Here is a 25,624-nt window from a genome sequence, read left to right as displayed (position 1 = left end):
AAAACACTTCAAATGTATAGGAATTAAAATTACATATCTCTTTTATAAATCTTTTGTTTGTTAATATAGTAGTCAAAGACTGAGGTCTACCTAAACCTGATGCTTTGAATATGTTAAGACTTACTTTATTCTTTTACCCTGTCATATTTTGTAACTGCTCCATATGTGTTTGAGAAAAATGTGTATTCTCTCATTGTTGAGTATACAAATTCTGTATATTTCAATTATATCGTGACTACTGTTCAGTCATTAATTTTGTCCATGATTATTCTACTTCATAACATTACTATTTTTGTCTGCTTGACTTACAAATGGTGTAAGAAATGTATTGAAGTTTTCTTTTATGTTGTATTCCATCCATGTTATAAAAATGTCACCTTTGAGCAAGTTTTTCTTCATATGTTTTGAGATTATTATATGAATTACATATGAGTTTAGAATGTTTCTGGCAAATTGAACATTTTATCATGTAGTATACTCTCTTCTCCTAATGGCTTTTGATTTAACTTATTTATTGCCTGCTATGAATATAGCTATGCTAATTTTCTTTTTGATATATTATTTCTTTCAACTTTGTCTATCTTTGTTTTTAGGTATGTCCCTTGTTAACAGCATACAGATTGATTTGGGGGCAGAGAGTGGATGCTGATATTGAACCCAAGGGCACTTAACCATTCAGCCACATCACAAGCCCTTTTATTTTTTATTTTGAGACAGGGTCTCACTAAGTTACTTAGGGCCTCAACTAAGTTACTGAGGATGCCTTTGAACTTGCGATCCTTCTCAGCCTCTAGAGCCACTAGGATTACAGGCATGCACCACCAAGCATGGCATATATATAGATTTTTAAAGCCAATTTTAACATTATCTATAAATATGTAATGCCCAAACTTACTCATTGAAGATCTTATGACAGCTGCCCATTGGTAGAGGCTGCATCTATAAAGGATCAACCATTTTCATACAGGTATTGGTTATAAAATTATTCTAAACTACACCAGAAAAAAAACAAAGCAGATTTTTAATTCATTTTCATTTCAATTATACAATTTAATGAGTTGCAATGTGATAATTCATTACCTGTATATGTTGTCTAATGATCAGACCTGGGTTATTAACATTTCCATCTCCTTCAATATTATGTTTTTAATTTAGATTAACACAAAATAAGTGTACATATTTATGAGGTGTAATGGTATAATACTTCAATACCTATATAAAATAGGGTCTGATCAAATAATGGTAATTAACATTTTCATCTCCTTATCATTTTGCATTTGGAGACTTCAAACTCCTCTCTTCTGGTTATTCATAAAATATATAATAGGTTATAGTGAAATATAGTTACCCCATTGAGCTGTAGAACACTAGAGATTATTACTGCTAACTATGTTTTGTTATTATTTATCCAATGCTATCACTCCATTTCACCCTTTCTAGTCTCTAGAAACCCCTATTCTACATTCAAATCAAAATTTTTAGCACCTACATATGAAAGCAAACATGCAGTGTTTGTCTTTCTGTGTCAGACTTATTTCACTTAAGATAACATCCTCTAGTTCAATCCATTTTCTTGCAAATGACAGAATTTCATTCTTCTTTATGGTTGTGTATATAAATCAAATTTTCTTCATCTATTCATCCACTGATGAACATCTAGGCTGATTTCACACCTTAGCTTTAGTAAATAGTACAGCAATAAACATGAGTGTTCAGGTATCTCTTTAACATGCTGATTTCATTTCCTTTAGATTTATACCCAGAAGTGGGATAGCTGGATCATATGGTAGATCCTTTTTAGTGTTTTGAAGAACCTCCATACAGTTCTGCACAGAGACTGTACTAATTTACATTCCAGCCAACACTGAGTAAGGGCTCCCTTTTCTCCACGTCCTCATCTGCATTTGTTCCTTTTTGTCTTTGTGATGACAGCCGTTCTAACAGAGCCACATATTTTTTAAATGACTGTTAAGTATTGACTATGTGTTCTGCACAGTGAGCCACTGCTTTCTTACTGGTCAGGTTATGAGCATGTGTGGGATGGTCTTCCAGTTTATCAATGGTTGCTCTTTCTAAGTGTTAACATGAGGCAAAAATCCCTGAGGAAGTATGGCAATTACAGAATCAGAGGAAAGATCACAGGACTGTGAAAGAAAAGATTAAGACCCTTTATTAAATATGGTCAATGAAGGTGTACTGTATTTATTTGAAAATTGTATGACCTAACAATTCCTCTTCTACTCCAGTAATTAGCATGATAAGGTGCTAACATGAGGCAAAAATTCCTGAAATTCTCTGATGGAAAACTTCTTTAGTCTGAGGTTCTGGGTTTGGAGTCTTGTAAACTGCAAAGCATCTTCAAAATTGTCAATGTGGAAGATAGCTGTATGTTCTGTGGTTTCTCATTTCCCAAATCCTCATTGAAAACACTGTTTTTGTCATGAAATCTCTAGTTCTAGAATTGATACTCTTTCTCCTTCCAGTTCTGTTTCTCAAGTATTCTAAAGTGTTGGATTTCTCACCAGATACTTCTGTTGACATATTTTGAAACAAAAATATTTCTGCCCATCCAAACACAACTACATTTCGTGCCCTAAGTTCTTTTTTTTCCTTCTGTTATTTTGTCCTTTTTATTCCCTGAGTGAAAAACAGTGTGGACTCTGAGGTATAATTCCCAGGAAAATCCAGTCAAGGGAGGACTAACTATTCCCCAGTCTCAGTGCTATCATTTGGTCACCAATAATCAAGGTTGCTAATTAAAATATTTTTTTTTACTTGAGGAAAACAACGTAGGCTCTTTGTATTAGAAAAGTTTATGATCTGTCATAATGTGAAATTATCCTCCTCTAAATCTAGAGTTCTCCATGTAAAATGTATGTAAATCAAATGCTTCTCTATTTCTAGACGTTAAGCCAACCTGTCTTTGGAGAGTGGATCTACCTTCAACTATTGCTCAGTAATTATCTCCCTCCTTAATTTAACCCACAATTTAATTCTTATTTGGTAGATTTGTTTCACACGTGTTTTCCTCAGAAGGCATGGAGAATATCAAGATGACAACTATGCCTTTTGTTAATGATATTGGAAAGTTTGTTGTTGGTTGTTTGTTTTGTTTTTGTATTTTGAGAAGACAATACACTGGATCTTGAATGAAGGATAAAATTTCAACCAAAAAAAAAGCTGTTCCAGGAGGAGGAATCACCTTGATATTTTCATGTTTTCTATTCATTTTCTAGTTACCTCTCCTGCATTTCCTTTGAGTTTTTCATGGTAGATAAATTCTTAAATCATATTTTCAGTTTCTGTGTATTCTAAATTCATAATTTCTATTGTTTAGTTCTCAGCATCACTCAACTAATTTCTATTTTTCTTTTTAGGAATTATAGCTCTTGTATAAATAAAGTTTTTTAACTTCACCCAGATTTTTGAAAGAACTGATCTACCATCTCAGGAGAATAGATTAGGTTCTTTGGTCTCACTCAGGTAAGATAGAGTTCTGGTTCTCATGCCTGTCTTTGCAAACTGAATTGAACTTTTTATATTGGAGTGTGAAGAGTTTAGATTCATCTGTTTTTTTTTTCTTATTTTTTATGCAAACCAGGCAAAGCTGATAGTGAATATTAAGCCTCAGTTCTCAGAAGAAATTGCTATAGGAAGCTAGGATCGAACACAGGCAATGTTTCAGAAGTGGAGTGTTAATTTGATGGGCAATGTGGGCTAGATGAGAGACATGGCAACCCAGAATAGTCAGGAAACAGCACAGTTAGGAACATGCATAACAAATTTAAATATGATGAGAGTTGAACTTGCATAAGTCCAAGTACCTGCTTTGAGTTCCTCCCAACACTTCACATAGAAGTGGCTCAGCATGTGAATGTTTTAACTGAAAAGGATCTGGAAAGGTAGAAATCTACAGGAGACCATATCCGTGAGAAAATGACACAGTATGAGGTCTTTGGACAGCCATAGGAAGGTATGAAGGCAGAAAATAGCTAAATAGGAGTAGGTGGCCCTGTAAAGGGCGGGGGTAGAGGAGTTGGAGATGTATTGTAGATAACAAAAACCCACTTTGCTGCCTATGAGATTCTATCAAGTACTCCAATAGTAAAAGATACTTTCTCAGGAACCTTAAAACTATCTTTGACTTTAGGCTGTCAGTGACATAGAGTAGTATAATGAAAAACACCTGGAAACTGGAGTCAACTTGTTCTTGAATATTTTCCTTTAAAGGGAATACATATGCATATTAGAAAATTCATGAAAGTAGAAAGAAGCAATTGTAGAAGTACATATGGATGTTAGAAAAATTTTAAAGTAGTAGACAGCAACTGTTAAAATTTTTGACATTTCTCTCAGAAACTTTTTTTATTCAATTCCATTTTTTTTAAATTGTAAGCATTGATCTTGAATTTAACCCCTGGGTCAATCCTTGAGCCCTTATTTTCTAGTATGTGAAATGTGGACCTTTCCTCATTGGCTATTTTGCAATAAAAGATATGAAAGATTTTTGGAGTCTATCAATGTTTAGGAACAAAGAAAATTAATGTTATAATTTTAATTTTTTTTATCCTGAAAGAAATGATTACTAAAAAAGATAAAAAAATAAAAAGCAGCATTTATGGTAGGACAGTTGTTGAAAATAATTGTCTTTATTGAAGTTATGAGGGAGAATAAGAACATTCTCAATTGAGATGAGTTCATACCTGCCAGGGCTAATCATCAGGACTAATGATATACTGAGATGCACTACCTTGATCTCCAGAAGATAAGGTACCACTACATTATAGAATCATTGTTTCCTAAACCAATATAAGAATTCACAGAAATACAAACTTCAGATTCAGGAAATTGATTATAATCAGAGAAGCCCTTATTAAAGTGTTTTAACAAATATTAATTAAGAAAATGAGGTGTAGATACTGAAGATGATCAGAGAACTATAACATGTTAAAAAGTGCTAAGAATGAAATGCTACTAATGGTAAAAATAATTTTTTTTTATTTTGTATATGATAAGATTAGAGAACTGGAAATAGTTTTTTAAATAGATGGCTGTGTCAGTAACCAAGAGATTTAGTTGCTGACTCCTTTGGAATTACTTCATATTAGAAATTTTAATATCTGGTGTATAACAGTAGGATTTAGCAAGTTAAATGGTCCTAAAAAATCATCCTCAGTAAATTATGTCTGAAGGTGTGAAGTGGAGTGAAGAAAACCATTAATGAAACAGGCAACAGAATGCCAAAACAAGTTTTGTCAATCAGACTTCTGCATATATTTAGAATTAAACTGGACATTTAGTCCTAATTTGTCCTCTAACCTCCAGGCATTGATGATTTATGCCCTTCCCTGTGTTAATGACACTAGTTAGAATTTTTATTTGAAGAGGTGTCTTCTTTAATTCCAGCCTATAGAATTAGACATTACCATGGAGAAAGATGACAATCTGTGCACATCCCTCTATTTACAGTATTTCTCAGGAAGTAGGAAATAGTGAACAGTCAAAAATGATGCAGAGAGATCAGAAGGATGAAGATTATGTTATTTATATTTACTGATCCTCATAAGGCTGGTTTCAGTAACATGAAGGAGGCTATCAGACTGCCAGGAGTTAAGAAGGAGGTTATGGATGGGCAATGGAGCAGACAGTATTAAAGTTGAATAAATATTTATTAAAAATAGGAACATACAGGGACATAATTCTGGAAATATGGTATATAGCCAAATTAGAGCAGCACATTCTAGATTATGAAATTGCACATTTCAAAACAATGAGAACCAATAATCTTTTTGATGGTGCTAGTTTTACAATTAAAGTACTACTTAGGAAGAGTAAAAGAGTAATCTTATAGCCATATGCATGCTAAATGAGGAAAAGTAAACTTTCCTGAATTATAGAATTTCAGTAATCATTTGGGAAAGCAAATGAGAGATTTGAAAGAAGCAGAATAGATGAGACGCTTATAATAATACATCTGAAGGAAAGTGATGTAGGACAGTAGAGGTATGATTTAGTGTTGTTGTAGTCATATAAAACTTTACATGAATATGATTAATATACAAGCCCATAAGTGATAATGCTTAGTGCACTGTAGTAAATAAGACTATATTGTTTAAGAAAGAATTAGGGGGAAAATTGAGTACTCATGCAGATTCAATTAGCATTAATACATTAAGGATATGACTACACCCTTCCATATACATATTCCCTTCCTACAGTAGTAAAAAGATCAAAGAGAAAGCCCCCTAGGAGAAGAGAAGAAGGCAAGATTTTAAATAATGTTCTTATGAAGGATGAAAAGCCAGAACATGCCAAAAAGAGGAATTTGGGAACTAGAACTACCAGGAGAATTTAGTGAGACTGATTGACAATATAAATAGCATAATCTTCATCCTTCATTCTTCTGATCTCATGTATATAATGCATCATTATAGCTAACATCTATTGAGTTCTTGCTATATCAAATACTGTTTTGTTTTAGTGTTGTTATTGTGATTTTGTGGGGTTGGATTGGGTTGAATTTTCAGCATTGGAGATTGAACCCAGAGGTGCTCTACCTGAGTCACTTCTCCAGCTTTACTTCATTTTAAGACAGGGTCTTGCTAAGTTGCTGAGGATCTTAATAAATTGCTGAGGCTCGCCTAGAACTTGTGATCCTCCTGTCTCAGCCTCCAGAGTCACTGGGTTTATGGGCATGTGTCACCACATCCAGCTCAAAGGCTGTTTATTCATAGCAACTTTGTTTCTTGTAGTACCTGGGATCAAACCCATGGCCTCACCTAAACTAGACAAGCACTCTACAACTGAGCTAACTTCCTGGCCCCTCATAGCAACTTTTACGACCCAAACTATTATTAATTCCAATGTAATGGATACATATATTGAGATACAATGAGCTGAAGTAACTGGTTTGATAGGGTAGGTGGTTGAGTCACGTTTAACCCAGCAGTTCATACTGTGATTCTTCATTTTTAACAAATACATTACATTTGTCTTTCTAGATCATTGAACATAAGAAAAAAATGAATAAACTACTTTATGTAAGCTACATAATACAAAAAATTAGATTTGGATAAATGATTAAATTTTGTTTTAAATTCTAGTTTTTTGTTATCTTGAAGAAATGTTACTTGTTTTCAAGATCAGACTTCCTTGTGACAAACTATTTGAAAGGAGTGTGATTTTAAGTTTGTTTCCTTAAAAAGAATCGTATTCTTAAGACAGCTTTTGTTTACTCATTTAATCATGAAGCAATAAATAAGAATATTGTTATTTGAGTTATAGTTTACTTCAAACACCAATAACATGATATTTATGAATTTCACAGATGTGTATGTACTTTTCTATTGTAGAACTCAAGTTATTCCAACAATACTTAACAAGTCTACCATTGTGTTTTAAATTCGAGAGAGAAGAATGAAAAATATCCAACTGTACATGCTGAATGAATCTTGAAATCAAACAGTTGAAATGGATGACTTCCAAAATTCTTGCAAAATCCTTTATATGCATAAGGAACATACTAAGTACACATAGTTTTAGTCTGATCTTTGATACAGGACTGCTACAAGAAGCAGATACTAAGTTGGATAAAACATAATAATAGCATGTAAGGAGACTCAAGTGCAAGATAGACTAGACACTCCAGAGCTGAACAATTCAGAAGTAGACTTTAAAGAAAGGTGATTATGCCTGAAATTCAAACCAAGGCTAAAGTCGGAGCAATGGGTATCTTAAAGCACATAGCATTAAGATAATGAGGCGGAAAATGTTAAAAAAAAAATAGGCAGGATATATTCAGAAAGCATAAAGTGCAAAACCAACAGTAGTTACAAAAGGATAAAAAAAAACTTGATCTGAGCTGAAAAGAGGAGGTAAGAAGGAGGAAAATAAAAGTATTCTGAAGTTCTCAATTTGGTTGATGTGAAAAGATAGGAAAGAAATAGGACATACTACTATGTGAACTAGTTGGTCTCTTATTTTAAAATAAGAAGAGGGAAATGTGTAATGAAAAAAGGATGGTAAGTATCAAAAGAACAGAAAAGTATACAGGACTTCCATGTTAGTAAGGGGATAATGAGATTAATAAAATTTTAAAGCTGCAAAAATTAGAGTTATCTTTTTCTTGACGACATGATTGCAAACCTAGAAAACCCAAAATATTTCATGAAAAACAAAACTCCAGAATGTTGTAAGGCAGCTACATATCATAAAATAAATGAGTAAATAAATAATTTTCTCCTTTTGTAGCATTATTTCCACATGGAATTAGGAAGTAAAAGTCTGTACATTCCCTGATAGATTTCTTAAAATCTTAAGTACCTTTGTTCACATTTTACCTTCCTGATGACACACTAAAGACCAAGCTAAAATTGAGGATTCATGATTAAATGACACCAAAGACCAAGACATGGGAAAAGTTTCTGGGGCTAGCTCTCTGTGACTCAAGTACAGTGCGAAATCTTAACTGTAAAATGGCAAGGTGACCATCAGTTTTTGACATCTGGGTCACTACTCTATAGCCAGTGTGTCCTTTTCAACTTGAAAACTTTTCCTGCCTCATGTGCTCCTCAGGTAACAAGAACATCAAGGTCAATCTTGCACATGAAGTTGATGAATGGAGGAAATCACTCAGCGGTGTCTGAATTTGTGTTGCTGGGACTCACCAGTTCTTGGGAGCTTCAGATTCTCCTTTTTGTATTCTTCACAATATTTTATGCGGCTAGTATGCTGGGAAACCTTCTCATTGTGTTCACCATCATCTCAGACCATCATTTACACTCCCCAATGTACTTCTTGCTGGCAAATCTCTCCTTCATCGATATGGGAGTGTCCAGCATCGCCACTCCAAAGATGATTTATGACCTGTTCAGAAAGCATAAAGCCATCTCCTTGAAAGGGTGCATAACACAGATGTTCTTCATTCACAGTGTGGGAGGGACAGAGATGGTGCTGCTCATTGTCATGGCCTATGACAGATACGTGGCTATCTGCAAGCCCCTCCACTACCTGACCATCATGAGCCTGAGAATGTGCACTTCTCTTTTGGCTGTGGCTTGGACCATTGGACTCGTCCACTCTGTAGTCCAACTGGCTTTTGTTGTAAACTTGCCCTTTTGTGGGAGAAATAAAATGGGTAGCTTTTACTGTGATTTTCCTCGGTTTATCAAACTTGCGTGTACAGATACATACAGACTGGAGTTTCTGGTCGCTGCCAACAGTGGTTTCATCTCCATGGGCACCTTCTTCATCTTGATTGTGTCTTATATCTCCATCCTGGTCACGGTTCGTAAATACTCCTCAGGAGGTTCCTGCAAGGCCCTCTCCACTCTCTCAGCTCACATTACCGTGGTGGTTTTTTTCTTTGGTCCTTGCATCATAGTCTATGTGTGGCCATTCCCTACCTTACCCATAGATAAATTTTTAGCTATCTTTGATGTTCTTATCACTCCTTTTATGAATCCTGTCATCTATACATTTAGAAATAAGGAGATGAAAGTGGCAATGAGGAGATTCTTTGTTAAGGCTTTAACAAGTTTTAGGAAGAGTTCTTTTATGCAGTCTAAGAAGTTTGGGTTCATTTTGGCAATTTTTGGAAAGCAATATTTTAATTAAAAGATTTCAAAAATATTTTCAATTTAATTAAATATGCAATATGAACCATATCCTTAAGGACTTTATTTTGATGCAGTCAGTCCATTCTAGGGAACCCTTGCTTAAAGAATTCTGAAAACATTGAGGAGTGAATTCAGCCTTGGAATGTTTATTACTGGAAATTTTGTTTGTCAGTGAAGACTTTGGGGACAGTGATTGCTGAAACCACACATACTAGGCATAGTTAACATTCCTAATGTTGGACACTCTTCTATTTGACAATGACTCTCAAAGACATCTCTCTTTTAATATACCTATTTAACTATATTCATGCCCTATGATTCTCTCATCTAGAGGAATAAAAAAAAATGCTGATAATTGCCTAGCCAGCTCTAACAATTATAGGCTTTTCACATCTGAATTTGTTCCCTTCACAGACTTAGGTAGCACTAAGGTTTTAAAATTTAGTTAGAATTGGAATTAGAAAATGAAATTTGGGTAAATCATGGAGACACAAATGAGTAAGCATTATTTGACAATAAAATAAATTCTATACTACTCAATGTTTATGACAATTTTCTACCTCAATTATTTCCTAAACAATAACCATTGTTTTTATATTTCAAAGAAAACTATGTGATGAAACATGTGAACTCTTGAACACCAAAACCTGTAATCTCTGGCCCAATTGGAGACCTTCAATAATTGATAATTCTGGAATACAACATAGCATAGCATGGACCACAAAAATTTAAATCTCTGGTGTGATTATGGAAGACAAACACAGAAAATCAGAATCAGTTTACTGCTTGTACTGGGACATTTCACATTGTGTGGATTGGAGTGAGGGAGCCACTGGTCCTGAAGTATTGAAGGAATGCAGAAAACTAGAGCAGAATTTGTGAAACTTATTCCTTTGAGTTGAGCTTAAGCTGACATATGATGTACTCTAACACCAAAGATAGACATCAGTGTCAGTAAGTCTAAGAGCCTATAAATTTTGTATTCTCTACAGTGTCCTATGACTGGAAGTCTTGTTTCTTGAAACAAATAGGAATGCCAAGTTTTTTAGTTAGTTTTTGTGTCACTGTGAGCAAAAGCTTGCAACAACAACTTAAAGGAAAACAAAGTTTATTTGGAACTCTTGGTTTCAGAGGTTCAGTCCACATACAGCCAACTTCATTGCTCCTGGGCCCACAGGGAAGAAGGTCATCATGGGGAAGGGTAGTCTGGAAGAAAGCTGTTCAGATAATGGCAAGGTCAGAAAACAGGAAAAGAAGGTGGGGAAGGAGACACAGAGAATATGCCCTCCACCTCAAGCATCACCCAGTGACCCAACACCTCCAGCCACACCTGACCTGCCTATAGTTACTTCCCAGTCAGCCCATTCAAACCAGACAGACTGATTGTATTATAGCTCTCATCTAATCTTTTAACCTCTGAATATACTGGTGTTAACTGGAGCATTTGGAGGACACCATATATCCAAACCACAACATCAGGATGGCTAATGTTTTGTTGTTGTTGTTGTTTTGGTACCGAGGATTGAACTCAGGGGCACTCAAACACTGAGCCACATCCCCAGCCTTATTTTGTATTTTATTTAGAGACAGGTTCTCACTGAGTTTCTTATCACTCCACTTTTGCTGAAGCTGGCTTTGAACTCTGAATCCTTCTGCCTCAGTCTCCTGAGTCCCTGAGATTGCAGGTGTGTGCCATCACACTCAGCCATGATAGCTAATATTTTTTAACCCCAAGTCTGAGTTTGTAGGCTCAAAAGATTTTTGACAAATTTTCTTATGCTCTTTTCATAGATAAGATTATAAAATATAAATTGGATGATAGGAAAATTCAATAGAGTTCCAACTATTTTAATACATTTCAATTTTGGTCCATTTCAATTTGTATTTTGTGCATGGTCGGAGACAGAGGTCTAATTTTGTTTTTCTACATGTACCTGTCCAGTTTTCCAAGCACCATTTATTAAAATGGCTGTATTTTCCCCAAAATAATTTTGGAACCTTTGTCAAATATCAGATGGCTATAGGTATATGGATTTGTCTCTGTGTCTTCTCTTCTGTTCTATTGGTCTTCATGTCTATTTCAATGCCAATACCATGCTGGGTTTGTTACTACACACTCTGTAGTAGAGTTTCAGAACAGGTATTATAATGCCTCCTGATTTTCTTGCTTAGTGTTGCTTTAGCTATTCTGGGTCTCTTATTTTTCAAAATGAATTGAAGAATTGTTTTTTCTAATTCTGTGAAGAATGTAATTGATATTTTCATGGGGGTTGCATTTAATCTGTATATTGCTTTTTGTAGTACAGCCATTTTGACAATATTAATTTTGCCTATCTAAGAACATGGGATGTTTTTTGACCTTAGAAGGTTTTCTTCAATTTCTTTCTTCAGTGTTCTATAATTTTCATTGTAGAACTCATTTACATACTTGGTTAGATTATTTCCCAATTTTTTTGAGATTATTATGAATAGGATGGTTTTTCGAGAGTATATTCTTATTTACCAATAACAACCTTGATCATGAATGACCTAAATTTCTCAATTAAATGGTCCAGATTGCTGGATTATATTTATATATATATAGTATTAGGCAACTTACAAGAAACTCACTAAGCCAGTAAAGACACACAAACGGAAATGATGAAAAAAGTTATTCAAAGCAAATAGAAACCAGAAATGAGCAGAAGTAACTCTGTTTTATCAGACAAAATAGACTTTAATTCAAAATTATAAAAAGAGACAAAAATGTCATTATATACTGATAAAAAGGTTAATCTAACAAAAAATAAAATGATTATAAATGGACCACACAATTGTATAAAACAAATATTAAGGGATCCAATATAATGATACTATATAATAAAAATGAAAGACTACAGGACCCCCTTTCATGAATGGAAATATCATCCATATTAAAAAATAAACAAATAAACATTAAACTATACTGTGGATCTAATGGACCTAACAACATTTACATTTCATAACGGAGAGTACACATTTTTTTCATCAACACATGGAACATTCTCTAGAACAGATCACATATTAGACCACAAAAGATCATCAACAAATTTAAAAAATCATAGCATGTATCATTTCCAACTACAGTGGACTAAACATACAAATCAACCAAAAAAATAAACTTCATAAATTGTCCAAAATCAGAGAGACTAAACAACATATTGTGAAGGTACATTGTGTTATCAAAGAGATCAAAACGGAAATCTAAAACCTCTCAAAACAAATGAAAATGGAAACAAAACATACTAAAATGTATAAGATACAACAAAAGTAGTATTAACAAGAGAGAATTTTATAGAAAAAAAGTGCTCATATTAAAAAAGGATTTCAAATAAGCACATAGTGATGCAACCCAAGGAACTAGAAAAGGAAAAGGGATAGAAGAAAGTTGGATAACAGATCCAAAATAAAGTTAACTGGGAAGTATAATTTTGAATGTTCTATGGTACAGTAGAGAAACTATAACTTAGAAAAATGTGATATATATTTTATAAATAACTAGAAGAAAGAAGTTAGAAGACTCCCAACACAAAGATGTTTATTGGGCTCATGGTTCTGGAGGCTAGGAAGGTCAATATTGAGGGATTGTATCTGATGTGGGCCTTCTTGCCAACCCACATGGTAGGCAGTATCACATGTCAAGAAAGCATGCACATAAGAGAAAAATGGGTCAAACTCCCCCCCCTTTTATAACTCACTCATTCCTACAATAACTAACCCACTCCCAAAATGATGGCTTTAATCCATTCATGAGGGTGATGCACAAGGACCTAATTATCTCTTCAAGGTCCCACATAATCCCATTGGAAAGGCAATTAAATATATTCTATGGAGTTGGACAAATGCCAATAACATAAAAACATATAACATGATTTATTACATTACTGTACGGTAGTTTGACCACTCTAAAATTCTATGTTGCGTATTTATTCCTTCTCCGCTCAACCTTTGGCAACCTCTGATCCTTTTACTGTCTCTATTTTCTGGTTGGTTTCTCTGACTTTGATATATGCATTTAAGCTTCCTCCACATGCCCAATAGAGCACAATTTTTCATATCTCTAGTTGTATACAAAATATATTCACACCAATTTGTGTCTTCATACCTGTACTTTGGATAATAATGATCATCACATTCCACCATCATGTATAACTCCATGCCCACTCCCTTCCCCTCCAACCCCTCTGCCCTATCTAGAGTTCATCTAATCCTCCCATGCTCCCTCTCCCTATCCTACTATGAATCAGCCTCCTTATATCAAAGAAAACATTTGGCATTTGTTGTTTGGGGGATTGGCTAACTGCACTTAGCATTATCTTCTCCAATGCCATCCATTTACCTGCAAATGCCATGATTTTATTCTCTTTTATTGCTGACTAATATTTCATTGTGTATATATGACACATTTTTTAATCCATTCATCTACTGAAGGACATCTAGCTTGGTTCCACAGTTTAACTGTTGTGAATTGTGCTACAATAAACATTTATGTGGCTATGTCCATGTAGAAGGCTGTTTTTAAGTCCTTTGGGTATAGACCGAGGAGAGGGATAGCTGGGTCAAATGGTGGTTCCATTCCCAGGTTTCCAAGAAATCCCCATAATGCTTTCCATACTGGCTGCACCAATTTGCAGCCAATTTAATATACGTTCCTTTGTATATTCTTTATGAGTACTTGAAAACAAGTACCCCTAGAGATGGAAACATAAACCTCTGCTTTAAGTTTCAGAGTATGATGCCACTTAGGTTTACCTTATCATTTATATAGTTTTTAATTTTTATATCCTAACATTTTTATCTCTGCTTCCACTCCCTCTTTTTGACTCACTTATAGCTTATCCATTGGCTTGTCAGGTTCTGGATGACAATTCACTTAGATAGATATTGGTGATCCCAAGTCTCATGTTGGTGATCCCGTCTCTGCTAAATCATTTGGTCAGTATTCCCCTGTGTTCCAATTAGTTCTATCTCCCACATTAATAGCATTTTTAAAGATGTTTATGCATAAAGTAATGCTAGATCTGACCAGGGGAATGTGTGCTTATGTTTTGGAAAGAGTTACACCATTGGTCTTTAAATGAGTAGATTGGTGGCAAATACAGAAATAGGGATATTGGAGTACAGTGTTGAAGTCCCCAAAGGCAAGTATTATTAAATAGATGTTTCTAGTGACGGTATTATTTTGTAAAGAAATGAATTAAATATTACCTGCCTGCACAAGGGAAGCAGCTTTATCAGAGCTTAATGAGCAAACATCAATAAAATGAGAAGGAAAAGAACACAGAAACTGACATTTCTTTCCTGTCTTTTAAAAATCCACATCAATTAAAGGTTGAAGTCAGAGAAAGGGAATAAAAACATTAAGGAGAAAGTCTTGGAAGTTTGAACAGAATCTACTTGCATTAGTTCTGGAGTTCATTTTTGACACAGAGACATATTATAGGTGTGCTAAAAATGTGAAAGCCTAAGGGAAGGAATATTTTATATTTTAGTAAGTTCAAAGTGTCCACTGGGCATGATGGGCATCTAGCAAATGTTTGTTGATCAAGTACAAATTATCATGATCAATTCAAATAAATGATCCAGCCAATTTGCAATGGTATGTTAATTGAGTCACAAAATGAATTACAAAAGAGGGAGATGGCATTCTACAGGATATAGAGACAGAGTGCCTTTGCTTCTTTGTCCATTCACTAGAGAAGGTAAGAACTAAGTCTCTTCTGTGAAAAGCTAAAGGATTCTGTGAGGAACAAGACATTGGGGTCTAAAAGCACAGCAGGTTTTCTATGGATTTGCATTCTCCTACCATGTTCATTTAAAAAGAAAGAATATATTATAGATACATTGGAAATGGCTTAAGAAACCCACAGGCTGTGAACACTTGAGGAGAGTAGAACACGGGGCACCCAGAAAGGGTCTTGGTATGCAATCAACTGTGAAGTGAAGAGTAAAAGCCATCTGCTGTACATGTTGGATGAGAGAAGTGACAGCATCAGTATCAGTTCAACCACTCACTCCTGGCCTGGCACCTTACTTCTCCTCCTTGGTCTTCATTTCTCTACCTGTAAAAAGGAGCCAATAATACCAATTTTCATGGTTTTCATAGATATCAAAGAGGATTGTGCCTCTAAAGAAGTAATTATGGTGTTTTGCACATGGTGGTCACTGTTTTTGTTTTTGTTAGTTATCGTTATTTCCATAGAGAGCTCACCAACCACTATTGCAGACTGGAGGATGATTCAGCAGCTCTTTAAGTAATCATCCACCCCCCCCCCGCCAGAATCATTCAGTAATTGTTTAAGCCCAGTTATGATGCTGTTTATTGAGCTAGATTAGATCCATTACTTAATCTGCAGCACAGATTATGATTTTGCTCTGAAGACACACCCCAATCATATGTTTCAAAAAATCATATGATCATATTATTTATTTCAGTTTTTTTTGTATTGAAGATTGAACCCAACAGTGCTCAGCCACTGAGCTACATTCCACAACTTTTTATTTTTTATTTTGAGACAGTGTCTCTATAGTTGCTCAGGACCTTGATAAATTGCTGAACTCTTTGAACTTTAGATCCTCCTGCTTCAACCTACCAAATTGTTGGGATTATAGGTGTGCACCACCAAGCCTAGCCTTATTTGATGTTTTAAAATAGTTTACTTTTTACTGATTTTTACATTTTGTATGTCTGTGCTAAAGTGCAAAAGCCTTAAATATACTTCATGAAGTTCAGAGTGTCCACTGAGGATGATGGACATCTAATAGATGTTTGATGATTATTTGTTGATGATTGTGATAAATTACAAAATAAATGATACAACAGATTTGCAATGTTGTTAATCAAGTCACAGAGTGAATTAGATAAGAGGGAGATTAATTTGAAGAGAGGGCCTTCTATGGAATATGAGATACACCCAACTACAAACAAGGGAAAAATACAAATATATTAGCAGTTCAGTGAAGAGAATACCAATATTGTGGTGAGCTTCATTACACAGCAGACTAGCACTGAATGATAAAATAATAAAAACATTACACTTGAAAAGATTCCTTAATGTCACCTGCCTCAGCCCCTTTATTTTGCAGATGATGAAACTGGGTTCAGGAAGTGAGTTGAGTTTGGAGGGATGGTAGAAAGAACCCAGTACTCAAATTCCCTCAGGGCAGGGATAGGACATGTTCATTTTCTTCTGATTGAAGTGTGACATTCTTTCTTTCTACCATTCCAGGAACCAGCGAAAGTTAATATGGCATGGATGTTGATCTGCAAGTATCATTCTTGTGTAATTTTGTTTACTATCCTTTTTTTACTCCATCCATCTTTAGATTCTTCATCATGAATCTCTTTTCTGACCTTGTACTGTACCAGAATGCTGTCACAGCCCAGGCTGAGTAATCCCTCTACACCCTGGACTGACCTACCAAAGGGGAATTTTAGGGTTTCTATATTATCTCCTCTCCTCATGAGGAAAAAGTGAATATGATGTGATAAAACAGGAATATCATGAAGCTAAACATGAGGGAGTATTAATGAGAGTGCTAGCATTGCATACAGGAGTAAAGACATAAGTTTGGGGAATTCCATGAGCAGGAGTAATAAACTGTGAGGGAGAAATCAGAGTTCATTTCCATACCCTTTCCCCTCCATCATCATATTATTCCAGAGAATTCCTAGTCCTCCAATGATCTTCTGATTCCTTACCTATTTATTTATTTATTTATTTATTTATTTATTTATTTATTTATTTTATTTGGCCTAATGTCTTTTTCAAACCCGGAAAATTTTAGAGAGTCTGGGAGTTAGAAGCAGTGGCTTATTTTTGCAGCTATAGTTGAATGGCAAAAGGGTTTGTCATTGCTCAGGCAGTATTTCTTCCTTACAAGTTGAAACTCATGTAGTCGGTGAGTCCCTACAAAGCTTGATTTTTTTTTTTTTTTTGTTACTTTCCTTTATCAGGTAATGCTTGAGACAGGTCTGCTCTCTGAGACAATGGATGGAGCCAACCACTCTGTGGTGTCTGAGTTTGTGTTCCTGGGACTTTCCAACTCGTGGGAGATCCAGCTTCTACTTTTACTCTTTTCTTCTGTGTTCTACTTGGCAAGTCTTACAGGAAACCTCCTCATTTTGTTCTCTGTGACTTCTGACCCTAACCTACACTCCCCCATGTACTTTCTGCTGGCCAAGCTCTCGTTTCTTGACCTGGGAGGTTGCTCCATTGCGACTCCCAAAATGATTTATGACCTTTTTAGAAAACACAAAGCAATCTCTTTTGGGGGTTGCATAGCTCAGATCTTCTTTATCACTGAGATCTTCTTTATCACTTTATCACTGGCCTCATCCACTCAGTGGCCCAGTTGGCTTTTGTTGTAGACCTGCCTTTCTGTGGCCCGAATGTACTGGACAGCTTCTACTATGATCTCCCTCAGCTCATTAGACTTGCTTGCACAAAAACTGATAGACTGGAGTTCATGGTCACGGCCAACAGTGGACTCATCTCTGTGGGGTCCTTCTTCATACTGATCATTTCTTACATCTTCATTCTGGTTACTATTCGAAAACACTCCTCAGGTGGTTTATCCAAGGCCCTCTCCACTTTATCAGCTCATGTCACTGTGGTAGTTTTATTCTTTGGGCCATTGATCTTCTTCTACACCTGACCTTTCCCATCATCACATGTGGACAAATTTCTTTCTATCCTAGATGCAGTTCTCACTCCTTTTCTGAATCCAGTGATCTATACATTTAGGAACAAGGAGATGAAGGCAGCAATGAGGAAACTTTTCTATCAGCTTGTGGTTTATAGGAAGATGTCCTAAACACTATAAACCAAAATGCAACTCTGCACTCAACAACGATGGGAAAAATGAAGTCATTAAAATTTTTGATCTAGTGCACTAGCTTACATTTCGGTATGTTACCATGCTCTTGTGTATCTCTAGTACCCTCACCAAGTAAGGAGACAGTGATCTAGTAATGGACTTCCCATGCTACAGACCCTGCACTGGTTAATAACATAAATCATTAAATATTCATAATGACAACACAGTGAGTATTTTTACTTTGATAATTTTTAAACATAACTAAGAGACGCTTTCTGCTCATTCTCTTTGTAATTATAATGTAAAATGTTTCAAACAAAAGCCAATTTTCACCTTTAATCCACTACTTGCAATATTCTTAAACCTCAAAAGATGCCAAGCAGTGCATTTAATTATTTAGGCTTGGAAATTAGTGTATTACTCCTTTTCCCATTTTGAATTTGTTTATGTTCTTTATTCAAACTACCTAGCAAATTGCCATAACAACTAAATACGTGGTTACCCTTTTTTTCTTCCCTCCATTCTTTAGATCTGCCTTCCTACCTCATCCTTTGGACAAAGAATTGTGGCATTTTAGAAAGGTAATTGGAGAGATCATTTTTTTAACCTATTCATTTTATAGATGGCCATAGTCAGGAATAGAGGTGTTACATAATAAATTTAAGATGAAAATCAGGTTTCCTTACAGTTAGATTCAAAAAATTAAAAATATATCTAAGCCCACTTGTTGATTTGAATTCCTGAGCTTTCTGCTAACAGACTGCTCCTCTGGTTTCTATGGACTTTCCGTTTCTCACCCCAACGAGAAGTTACACAAATGAGGCCATTGCTCTTTTCATTGTCATCAGTTTCTTGTGATCATATGTCATTTCCAGTTTCTTATTTATTTGCAGTGCAACAATAAATATCTGAGACTAAGATGTGGTTATTTCATAACCACATGATCATACTTTATTGATAATTTTTAATGTCACTTACAAAAAAACCTCTACAATTGAACAGTATTCCTCTGTCCATATGCTTTTCTACTGAATGAATGAATCCTCTAAAGGGCATTTACCATCACTTCTCATTGCTATGAAGATCTGTCTGTTTTCTGATACAAGGGTTCAAGAAATTGGGGTATGTATGTTACTGCATGCCTTCGTATGATTCTGTAAGTGGATCATGGTTTACATGACTGAACACCCAAGGCACTTTAGAAATTTTGAGACCTAAAGATAATATAAAGCAAAAAGAAAATCTTTTTCATATATTAAGAGACCTATTTTTTGTTTTATAACCTAATATCTGTGACATTATACTAACATCAACATTATAAGGAATCTAGAAAAATGTTACATTTGTATCCATTTCTCTGAAGGCTTGTGATTTTTTTTTCTTTTCTTTCATTTTGGTGCTGGGGATTGAACCCAGAAGTGCTTTACCACGGAACTATATACCCAAACTTTTTTATTTTTTATTTTGAGACAGGGTCTCCCTAAGTTGCTTAGTGAGAACCTTGAACTTATAATCCTCCTGCCTCAGCCCCCCAGGCCCTTGAAATTACAGGTAGATCTCACCACAACCAGCAAGGTTTGTGATTTTTCATAAGTACTTGTAATGAATCCATCTGTTAAAGTATTGGCATATCTCAGACTTCTTTTGGAAAGTTAATTTATTCTTTTACTTTTAAAGTTTATACTTTTACTTTTAAAGTTAACTCATTATTTTTTCTTATCTTATTTTTGACTTTTAAAAAATTGTTAATTCACTTGTAAATTATATTTGTTTGAGGACAAATTCCCGCTTAGATTTTAACTTAACCAGGTGAGAAATATTTATTTTTTGGTAAAATAGCTTCTGAGTGATGGTTGTATATATATATGCAATTGTTTCCCTTCCCTTTTGGTAAACTTTTTGTATTTCTGTTTCTCCTCTGATTCCTGATAGATATCATTGGATATCAGTCTAATAAATGTTATGTGATATTCTGATATTTTTGTATGGAAATGGGAACTTAGATGTGGAATAATTGCAAATAAAATTCAGATCAGTTTTATCATCATTCTGCTTGCCTTTAGCTATTTCCTTTACAAGCCTAATTGAAACAGTCATAACATTTTCTCATCTATTGATATTCTCACAAGATGCTTAAAGTGCATTCATTGTTCTCATAAATACCACCACCACAACCACTGCCAATGTTCACACCACCACCACCACCACCATCAACACAACCACCACCAAAATTTATTGAACATTTACGATGTGGCGGGAAATATCCTAGGTTGCTTACACACATTAACTAATTTAATTACAACAGCAGTCAGCTAGATAATATTTTCATTATTATTTCACAGATTAGGTAACTAGTAGGCACAGAAATATTTAGCAAGTAGTTTAGGGACATGCAGCTGCTAAGCAATAGAGCAAAGATACAAATCTAGGCGGCCTCTGCTTCAGCATCCTGCTTCCAAATCACCATTTTATACAACTTCACAGGATGATGGGTCCCTTCACCTGTAGTTTAAAATCTCAATATTTTGCTCTTTACTTAACAGCCTATAATGGTAAAGATAAAATATACATCAACTCAAAACAATATGCTATTTGATTTGGGGGTTCAGAAGATACCAAGAATTGAACCCAGGGGCACTTAATCACTGAGCCACATTCCCAAAACTTTTTATCTTATTTTATTTTATTTATTTTGAGACAGAGTCTCACTAAGTTGCTTAGGGACCCACTAAATCTCTAAAGCAGGCTTCAAACTTGTGATGCCATTGCCTCAGCCTCTCAAGTTGCTGGGATTACAGGCATGTGTCACTGTGCTGGGCTCCAAAATATGCTATTTGAAATTTAGGTTCTGTCATTTTAATATATCATTAAAATATCCATATATTTATTATTCAAAAGGGGTAAGGTTTAGAAGTAATTTATATAATAAAATAACTTTATAGGTTTCTCCTATCCAAACATCATTATGCATCATTATGGAGGTAGTGCATTGTCAACTCCTTGGAGACACTTAGTCCATGATAGAGTCATACCATTTGAAAAAAAGGTTGAAGCCTAAGTGAACACTTCATGGGGTTCCCTCATTCTCATAGAATCAGAATTTATATTAGTCCACTCATCAGTGGAAGAGAATGAACCAATTTTCATGAGTTTCTGGTTCACAGCTGGAATTGACTGCCAGAGGATAGCCTAGATGGAGCCTCTGGTTAGCCCTTTTTCTCTCTCAAGGGACAGTGGATGCAGAAGTTTGAGTTCTAATCAAAACATGAGGATTAGTCCAATAATCAATGTCTCTGGGAATTAAACAGGATTCAGAATAACTTGTTGTGTGCCAGCTTTGGATGGAAATAAGAAGATGAAAAATACACAATTATTCCAGGGATATCACCGCCTAGTGAAGGAGAAGGGTAGGAAACAAATTGCTACAATACAACATATAAGTGCCATATGCAATGCATATCCCTGTATCTCTGTATCTATCTATGCATCCATAAATGTGTAAATCTATAATGAGGTGTAGGCATAAAGGAGCAGATGAACAATTCTTCTTAGAAGTCTCAGAGGAGAAAGCTGAGCTTGGTATTGAAAATTGAGGAGGAAGATAAATATGTCCTGGCTCCCAAACATTCAGAATGGTGACTATGGTTAATAGTGATTTATTGTATCCTTGAAAAATTTTTAAGAGGGTAGATTTCATTTATTCCAACCAACAATAAATGTAACTATGTGAGGTGATGGATATGGTAACTAGCTTGACTATGGTAATAATCTCATTATGTAAATACTTTTATCAAAACATCCCACGGTACACCTGAAATACATATCATTTTTTTCAACCTATTCATTTTATAGATGATAATAGTCAGGAATAGAGGTGTTGCATAATAAATTTAAGATGAAAATCAGGTTTCCTTACTTTTAGATTTAAAAAATTAAAAAATATTTTGTTCTCCATTATACTTTAGTAAAGCTGGTGAAAGTAGGAAATTTGCATAGGAGGTTGCCATCTAAGTGTGAGAAGGCATTTCATGCCATGTGAACATGTAATTATAATGTAAAATGTTTCAAACAAAAGCCAATTTTCACCTTTAATCCACTACTTCCAATAGTCTTAAACCTGAAAAGATGCCAAGCAGTGCATTTAATTATTTAGACTTGGAAATTAGTGTATTAATTTTGAATTTGTTTATGTTCTTTATTCAAACTACCTAGCAAATTGCCATAGTAACTAAGTACTTGGTTTTCCTTTTTTTTCCCTCCCTTCTTTAGTTTCTGCCTTCCTACCTCATCCATTGGACATTTGGAAAACTCTTTGTTATATAAAAGAATTGTGGAATTTTAGACCTGTAATTGGAGAGATCACGAATGGAAAGATCATCCACATTAAAAAAATAAACAAATAAGCTCCCATTTTTACCCCATATACAGATTGCAGAATCACATCAGTTACACATCCATTGATTTACATATTGCCATACTAGTGTCTGTTGTGTTCTGCTGCCTTTCCTAACAATAAAAAATTTAAAATAAATAAATAAATAAATAAATAAATAAATAAATAAATAAATAAACAAATAAACATAAACTACACTGTATATCTAATGGACCTAACCAACATTTACAAAACATTTCATAACAGTTGGAGAGTACACATTCTTTTCATCAACACATAGAATATTATCTAGAACAGATCACATATTAGACCACAAACGATCATCAACAAATTTAAAAAATCATAGCATGAATCATTTCCAACCACAGAGGAATAAACATACAAATCAACCAAAAAAATAAGATTCATGAATTGTCCAAATTAGGAGAGACTCAACAACATATTGTGAAGGTACATAGTGTTATCAAAGAGATCAAAAGGGAAATCTAAAAACCTCTTTTAAAAATTGAAAATGGAAACAAAACATACTAAAATGTTTATTGGGCTCATGGTTCTGGAGGCTAGGAAGGTGAAGATTGAGGGATTGCATCTGATGTGGGTCTTCTTCCCAACCCACATGATAGGCAGTATCACATGTCAAGAAAGCATGCACATATGAGAGAAAAATGGGTCAAACTCCCCCCTTTAATAACTCACTCTTTCCTATAATAACTAACCCACTCCCAAAATGATGGCTTTAATCCATTCATGAGGGTGATGCCCAAAGACCTAATTATCTCTTCAAGGTCCCACATAATCCCATTGGAAAGGCAATTAAATATATTCTATGGAGTTGGACAAATGCCCAATAACATTAAAAAAAAAACATGATTTATTACATTACTGTAAGGTAGTTTGGCCACTCTAAAATTCTATATTGTGTATTTATTCCCACTCTCCTCAAGCCTTGGCAACCTCTGATCCTTTTACTGCCTCCATTTTCTGGTTGGATTTTCTGATTTGATATATGCATTTAAGCTTCCTCCACACGCCCCCACACGCCGCCAGTGCTGGGGACCTCCATACCTTTTAATGTCTTTATAGTTCATTTATTTTTGTGCTGCATCATATCCCATTTTCTTAATGTACCACAGTTTATTTATTCCTTCACCTACTGAAGGACATCTTGGTTACATCCAAGTTTTGGAAATCATGAATAAACCTGCTATAAACATCTATATGCAGATTTTTCTATAGACCCATTTCAACTCCTTTGGTAAATATGTGGAGTGTAATTGCTCAATTGCATGGTAAGAATGTATTTAGTTTTGCAAAAAACTGCCAAACTCTCTGCAATGAGTTTGTATCATTATGAGTTCGCACCAGTAATGAATGAGAGTTCCTGTGGTTCCACATCCTCTCCGGCATTTGGTGATGTTAGTGTTTTTATTTTGGCCATTCTAATAGCTGTGTGGTATCACATTTTTTTTGAAATTTTCATTTCCCTGATGATATATGCTATGGAGCATTTTCTCTTTTTTTGCCATGTTTGGTGGGATATAAGTTAAGGTCTTTAGCTCATTTTAAAAATCTGGTTATTTTTGTACTGTTGAGCATGAAGAGTTATTTGTACATTTTGGATGAGAGCCCATTACCACATGATTCTTTTGCAAACAGTTTCTTTGAGTCTATGGGTTTTCATTCTCTTCACAGTGTCTTTTAAAGAGCAAAAATTTATTTATTTATTTTTACATTTATTATTATTTTTTCATTTATTTATTTTATTTATGTATAACAGCAAAATGCATTACAATTCTTATTGCACATATAGAGCACGTTTTTTCATATCTCTGGTTGTATACAAAGTATATTCACACCAATTTGTGTCTTCACACCTGTACTTTGGATAATAATGATCATCACATTCCACCATCATTTATAACTCCATGCCCACTCCCTTCCCCTCCAACCCCTCTGCCCTATCTAGAGTTCATCTAATCCTCCCATGCTCCCTCTCCCTATCCTACTATGAATCAGCCTCGTTACATCAGAGAAAACATTCGGCATTTGTTGTTTTGGGGATTGGCTAACTGCACTTAGCATTATCTTCTCCAATGCCATCCATTTACCAGTAAATGTCATGATTTTATTCTCTTTAATGCTGACTAATATTTCATTGTGTATATATGCCACATTTTTAAATCCATTCATCTACTGAAGGACATCTAGCTTGGTTCTACAGTTTAGCTATTGTGAATTGTGCTGCTACAAACATTGATGTGGCTATGTCCCTGTAGTATGCTGTTTTTAAGTCCTTTGGATATAGACTGAGGAGAATGATGGCTGAGTCAAATGGTGGTTCCATTCCCAATTTTCCAAGAAATCCCCAGACTGCTTTCCATAATGGCTGCACCAATTTGCAGCCTATTTAGTACTAGTAGTAGTAGTAGTAGTAGTAGTAGTACTGAGGATTGAACAAAGGAGTGCTTAACCACTGAGCAATCTCACCTGCCCTTTTTATTTTCTGAGAAAAAGTCTCTGTAAAGTTGCTTAGGGTCTTGATAAGTTACTAAGGCTGATCCTCCTGCCTCAGCCTCTCAAATCGCAGAATTATAGGCATGCACCATTACACCTGGCAGAAATTTTTATTTTTTTAGGTTTTTAATAATTTCTTTCATTAATTATGTCTTTAGTGTTGCATTTTAAAAGTAATTCCACACCTAAAGACATCTAGGTTTTCTTTTATTTTACCTTCTGAAAGTTTAATTTATAGTTTCATGTTTATAACTTAGGTCTG

At 34.8% G+C, this 25,624-nt stretch overlaps 1 protein-coding gene and 1 pseudogene across 1 annotated transcript; both read left to right on the top strand.

Moving 5' to 3' along the window:
* The first annotated feature begins 8,613 nt into the window (after window positions 1-8,613).
* On the top strand, window positions 8,614-11,412 carry LOC107137671 (olfactory receptor 4F3/4F16/4F29-like). Its single transcript, XM_048793615.1, has 2 exons — window positions 8,614-9,569; window positions 11,409-11,412. The coding sequence occupies exons 1-2, from the start codon at window positions 8,614-8,616 to the stop codon at window positions 11,410-11,412; spliced, it is 960 nt and encodes a 319-aa protein (XP_048649572.1).
* A 6,076-nt stretch (window positions 11,413-17,488) lies between these two features.
* On the top strand, window positions 17,489-18,452 carry LOC107137669 (annotated as a pseudogene).
* Window positions 18,453-25,624: the final 7,172 nt, after the last annotated feature.

The sequence above is a fragment of the Marmota marmota genome, unplaced genomic scaffold (genome assembly GCF_001458135.2).
Source record: "Marmota marmota marmota unplaced genomic scaffold, marMar, whole genome shotgun sequence".
Lineage (NCBI taxonomy): Eukaryota > Metazoa > Chordata > Mammalia > Rodentia > Sciuridae > Marmota > Marmota marmota.
Note: the sequence above shows the minus strand (reverse complement) of the source record. Positions and strands in the feature narration are given on the sequence as shown.